A 6,000-nucleotide genomic window follows, 5' to 3' on the forward strand; every position below is an offset into this window, starting at 1 on the left:
AACAAAATATATGGTAGCAAACAAATCAATCACGACAGATTGTGCCCGTTTGGTATTCTCTGTACTCTAGATTACGTATCGAACACCAGCACATGTCAATTTAACCTGTCACGAACCGCTAATCGTCTCCAACGATAGCCTCCCTTTTGGCCACCTTCAAGCATGCTTGAAGCAGCCTATCAAACACTCTGTCCCATATTAGAATGAAAGGCCGCTCCTTTTCTTTTCCATAGGCCCTGAAAATCGACATCTTATTCACTGTAGCATCTAATCCCCTCAGCAACCGTCATTCTAGTAGCACTGATTCAGGGTGCTGCCGGCTGCCAGCTGCCCGCCGCTGTCACTTCCAAATGCCCCTATTCAATTCCCACCTCTACAAACGCACAAAAACAAACAGAGAAAAAGAAAGCAAACAAAATACATTCAGAGACGCGTTTTACTGATCTTATTGCCAAGTGAAATAGTGGGGCCGCGTTTATTTACGCTCGTCCTGTATCCCCTTCCTTCTCCTTCCTTCTTCTCCTTCTTCATCGTCATCACACAGTCACCTCTGCGATCCGAACAACGCCTACAATATTCAAGGTACGAGATCTCCTGCATTATTCTACATCTGAAGCATCATATTATATGATACGTTGGCATTCTTGATCCCTTATCAGCAATATCTTCCTCTTGCTGCTCAGCATTGCAAGCTGCAACTCCTGCAACTCCTGCAAATCCTGCTCAACCACCATCGCATTGTTTTTCTCACATCACTAATCGGCTTCTCTTAGATTGTATATCAGTATCATACAGCTCTTAACCCGCAATAATTATCATCTGGTCATCCAACGCTATCACAATGGCTGGCCCCAAGATGACCATGGCTCTCGTAAGCCTCCTCCTGTCTGGCGCGTTTGCCATTACTCCCTACTGTGAGTGTTTCTCAAGAGCTGCAGAAATCCTCTGTCCAACAAATCATCGCCATTCAACTAACCGTTTCCCAGCGAACTGCCAGTCAACTGTTACTGCTGAGCCTCAGCAGATTGGCTCCACCACTTCCAACGGTTTGTCCCTCCTCCTCACCTGATGTGACATTCTCAAGTCACTAACGCTGTCTACCTAGGCATCCTCATGTACTCTATGAACTACTGCACTGTCATCGATAGCACCCAGTGCCACGTGTCTCTGGCCACCGCTACCACTGCTGTTGCCCCTGAGTCTCCTTCTGCCGGTTACTCTGCTCCTGCCATCGAGTCGACTATTGAAGCTGCTTCCGCTACCCAAGTGGTCGAGGCGACGATTGTTCCCGGCGAGCCTGTCCCAACTACGGCCATGACTGAGGTCTCCCCTGGTGCTCCTCAGCCCACCGTTGAGACAGCTGCCACTGTCATTTCGACCACTGATAGCCTTGGCAACCCAACTCTCCAGACCAGCTCTATTCTTGCTACTACTGGATCTGCCGTTACCACTAGTGGCGCCGTTTCAGCCTCGAGCTCTGCTTCGGGATCTACCACGGGCATGCAGCATGTCAACTCGACTGCTACCTCCTCCAATGATAGCCCCTCTGGCAGCATGACTGCTCCCTCTGCCCCGGATCGCACCAGCGCCGGAGCCGCCATCAAGGCAATCTCCAATGTTGCCCTTGGAACTGCGGTCATGATCATGGCTTATTTCATCTAATCAGCCATTTAGATAGTGCTGCGTATGATGCTCGGGACTTTCAGTTAGCACCAACATCTGCATGTTTCGATGAGGTTGATATTTAGGACAGGTTAGGAGGTCACATACCTGGATTTGATTTGTACGTTTGGGAAAATTTCATGACATCGCCACTTGATAGGCAAATAGGCATACAGTTGCTTTAATTCTTTCATTTGTACATTAGAAGTACATAAGGCAATAAGATAAAATGGACACCTAACATATATGACAAGACTACTTGTGCTCCGATCCAGGTACAATAGAATGTATCAAATACTAACTAGATCTAATATAGGTACTGTCGCAATGGGCTATGAAAAAAATCTCCCGGATATATAAAACGATAGAACGCCCAATATACGCATATATAATTATCTACGCTTCAGCTGGGTGGCAGATTGGACAGCCTCCTCTCACCCTGTCTCTCAACAGCCTCGCCTTCATAACTTTCATTGCGACTGAGTATCGCCCACCTTCTTCCGGTCCAGGCCCCAGATCGACATCGGCCCTCTTGCCATTATGCAACATCTCAAGCAGATGGCTCACGTGGAATGCGTGTCCGCACACAAAGCCAATCAAAGCCTCCATCTCGTATTCGGTGAATGTCTCGAGGCATTTCGCACACTGGCCAGGTTTCGGTGCCGTATCCTCCTCGCCTTCTTTCTTCTTCTTCTCCTTCTCTGCAGCATCTTCTTCCGCCACGACTTCGAATTTGATACCCTTGCGTTGCCCTGTTCGAAGTTCGTTTTGAGCCGTTGCCACTTCACTTCGTAGCACCGTCGCTACACCCCAGCTAATGCTGTGCTGTAGCTCATGCTCCTTCATCATATGAATAAGCCCTTCTCTTAGACCTTGGATCTCAAGACCCTCGGGAATTCGCCGGACCAATGTTATTGGATTTATGGTTGTGCCAACTTGCTCCAGAAGGGCTCGAATGAAACTAGGTTTATCCATGCTGTAGTTAAGCAGATCTTCCCACAAGTCAGGATCATCCTGCTCTTTCGCGAAATCAATTGCTTTGTTGACATCGTTTAATCGGTCAATGATGAGATACAGCGCGCGCTTCATTTGCCCTGTCTTGGAATACAGATATACTAATTCGTCATAGTATGAACATTGCTCACACTCTTGAACGGCCTAGATACGGGTACGTGCTGTGTAAGCAGTCATCAAGAGAGAGGGAGAGGGGAGGGTCCAATCAATCTTACCTTTTCAAATCCGTATGAAGTCGAAGTCTTCAGAAATTCCATAAGAAGTGGCCTGTCAAATGTGGCAAATAGACGAACTGCCAAATCCGCAAAGTTATCCACTAGAGACTGGCTGTCCATGACGAGCCGTTCAAGGTTTTCACCAGTGTGCTCCGCGATTCCTTGACCTTTCCACAGCCCGCGCATGTAGAAGAACAGATAGAGCTGAAGATTTCTGGCTTGCAGCTGCTCAACAACTACCTCAGGTCGTACGAGACCGTGCTGAGCCTCGTCAACAAGCAGAGTAATCGCTTCGCTAGTTGCCGCAACGAGATCAGGTTCAGTCATATGCTTGAGCCGTTCAGGAGAAACTCGTAGCCCAATGAATGCAGGAATATCGTCGACTACAGCGTCTGCCAGATGGAAATCGCCTATCAAGCGGAATGCCGAGTCTGCATCCTGAAGCCTAATATAGCATTTCAGTGCATCGCGATGGCGACCACCAGCTTCGTAAAGCTTAGCTAAGCCTTCTACGACGATTTTCCAGTCTCTGCCCTTTTCGCCATCTTCAACACTATTTTCACGAACATCACGATACTTGAGTTGGTTTTCAAGGGTCGTTGTGATCGCCGGTATGTCAAAGAGGTCGGTCGACCAGATATCTAGCAGCTCTCGGAATCGAGGCTTGTTGTTCTGTATATAATGCCCCAAAAGCACCTCATATATGGTCGTCGGTATCGGCGGCTTCATCGGTTTTGTTGGCATGTGCTTGGTGATTTCGTCAAATTTATTGGCGCCTGCAAAAGTCCACACCCACTTTTCCCAACGATCAGGAGTCGTGAGAACCTTGCCACAGATTTGACCAGCCAATTCCCAGTCGCCATCGTCAATCACTTCCCGGATCCATAGCTCACCAACTCTTCTCTTCTCCTTTTCCACAGCCGAATACATATTCCTCTGGACAGTGTCTGCCACAGACTCATCATCAAAGAAGTCGTCGGCCCCGCCTTGATATTTGGACGGCGTAGCAGGCGCCGCTGGGTCTGCAACGCCATCAAGTGACTCCGCGAAAATCTCAGGGTTCTCGTCAAGAAGTTCCCATGCTTCTTGGTACTGCTCGCGTTCCACTAGCCACGTGAGGTGATCAGAAAGGTCTCGTTTGGTAGCCAGGATGCTGTCGTAAGGACTATGGATGAATATTTTGACTCCTGGCTTGGAGAGCGCAGGGTGTACCGTTGGCACTCTAGCTCTAATATAGCTTGACCGGATGGTCCCTGCTATACTTCCGGCTTTAGATGCGCCATCTTCGCTCTCCCTACTCAAGATACTAGCTCCTGAGCTGAAGAGCGATTTTGGGTTAATCGCAACATTCCACATCTCTGATCCAATGCCGGCAAGTGCTTCTAATGCACCCTTTGTTGAGGCCACTACTGAAGCAGCATTTTGCGCAGGTAGGAGACACATATGGTAGTCAGCAGCAGATAGCCTGTCAACACGATTAATAGTGAGAGTGTGTCGATCTACTTCTGCTTGAGATTTGAGATCAATTAGCCTCAGCTCTGGAGGTAGGGCATTTAACCGCTGTCGTTGGCCATGGTGTTGCTCGTTTTCCGCAGATGATGTAGAATGCTTAGACTTGTGCTTCTTGGGCGAATCCCGCGCATGGGATGGACCAGATGTGTCATCCTCTGCAGCATCATCTTCATCTTCAGGAGAGCAGTATGCTAATACCAGCAGTTGATTCTGAGCGTATAGGGAAATTCCAGAGATGATACAATCTATGTGAAGGCTGGGGAATTGTCAGCACTATCCCCGGTGTTATTATCAAATTACAGGGAAACAAGAGAGCCACTTACATCTTGGCAATTTCAGCTCGTGCAATGGTCTTCTCACCAGCGTGCTTACCAGAACCTATCCCGCCAGGGTGAACATGAATGATCCACATTGTTCCTCCCCAGCCTACAAGTAGTCTTTCAAAGGTTTTTGTGGTGGACGAAGCAGATGAAGAAATGGTCGGATCGTGAGGGCTGACCTCTGACTCGTCACTTTCGACCGACTTCTCATCAATCCATTCAGCCCGACCTTTCCAAACTCCCGCCATGGTTTCCCATTGGGTGGTGTGTGGCCTATCAACATGACCGATCCTCTTCCAGGCGTCTTCAATCTCTGTACTATCGAGATGAAGCTTGGATCTCATGATCTTGGTACCATGCTCGTTGATCCAGGCGACATATTTCCCTGATAGAGACCATTTAATAGCGTTGATAATTCCCTCCCCGGAATGCAACACCGTGTCTTTTCCACCGCTGTTCTTGACTCCTATAGTGGAAAGCCAATCGGATGCAACAGCAGCTGCCGTACCGACTGTATTTGAGGTACTGCGACCAGGGCCACCTCCTACTGTAAGAATGAGCTGCCCTGCTCGTCCGCCAGATAGATATGTACGATCCGATTTATAATCTGGTGACAAAGCGACCGCTTGCACGGGCCTAGCAAAGTTTCGAAGCTGAACATCTTTCATGTCTATTAGAGACTGGATGCAAACGTTGCCATCCATTGACGCTGTAGCAATATATATGTCGTTTGAAGGGGTTCTGGGTACTTGGGGAGCCTCTCTCAACCGTTTTGACGCCGCTGAGGGAGAAATATCTGATGGCCTCGCAGGTGGTCCAGATGATCCGGTTTGCGTTCGCTGAAGCACCTCGGCCCTCTCATCTGGAAGAGGAGGGGGAAATGGAGATATCGATATGGCGGTGACGGAAGCCGAGTGCGCATGGTATACCCGCAAAGTATTGAAGCCAGGCAGTTGGATAACGTGCTAGGTCGCTAGTTAGCATTAAAGGCTGAGGAAGCTGAGTCGCCGTAACTTACGATATTGCCATTATGCGTGCCAACAATCTGTAATCGTCCAATCAGTATAGCTCATGTATATGCGAGTGCCGGAGGGCCCATACCATCTTGTCGCCTGCGACAAGACAAGCACTGGTCGCATCGCCGTTGCGATAGACCGCGCCGAGGTGTTGAGTAAGCCTAACAGACTTCAGAAGCGGCTCCTCGTCCTCCTCTTCCTCCTCCTCCTCTTCCTCCTCCTCCTCATCATCCTCTTCTTCCTCCTCCTCCTCCTCCTCCT

At 49.0% G+C, this 6,000-nt stretch overlaps 2 protein-coding genes across 2 annotated transcripts in view; one reads left to right on the forward strand and one right to left on the reverse strand.

Moving 5' to 3' along the window:
- Positions 1 to 841: 841 nt before the first annotated feature.
- On the forward strand, positions 842 to 1,662 carry TGAM01_v200828 (hypothetical protein; the record flags this gene model as incomplete). The annotated part of the gene is made up of 3 exons (XM_024548629.1): positions 842 to 914; positions 987 to 1,046; positions 1,361 to 1,662. 3 exons carry the CDS (start codon positions 842 to 844, stop codon positions 1,660 to 1,662), a joined length of 435 nt encoding a protein of 144 aa, XP_024406640.1.
- Positions 1,663 to 2,058: 396 nt separating this feature from the next.
- TGAM01_v200829 (hypothetical protein) overlaps positions 2,059 to 6,000 on the reverse strand; it is a gene marked incomplete at both ends in the record, with an annotated part of 4,332 nt that continues 390 nt past the window's right edge. The window contains 5 exons of the mRNA XM_024548630.1: positions 2,059 to 2,820; positions 2,892 to 4,659; positions 4,727 to 5,688; positions 5,742 to 5,768; positions 5,825 to 5,998. Of these exons, the coding sequence (XP_024406641.1) occupies positions 2,059 to 2,820; positions 2,892 to 4,659; positions 4,727 to 5,688; positions 5,742 to 5,768; positions 5,825 to 5,998 (3,693 nt within the window). The remainder of the gene's footprint in view (positions 2,821 to 2,891; positions 4,660 to 4,726; positions 5,689 to 5,741; positions 5,769 to 5,824; positions 5,999 to 6,000) is intronic.

This window comes from Trichoderma gamsii (assembly GCF_001481775.2).
Source record: "Trichoderma gamsii strain T6085 chromosome Unknown Scaffold_2.2, whole genome shotgun sequence".
Taxonomy (NCBI): domain Eukaryota; kingdom Fungi; phylum Ascomycota; class Sordariomycetes; order Hypocreales; family Hypocreaceae; genus Trichoderma; species Trichoderma gamsii.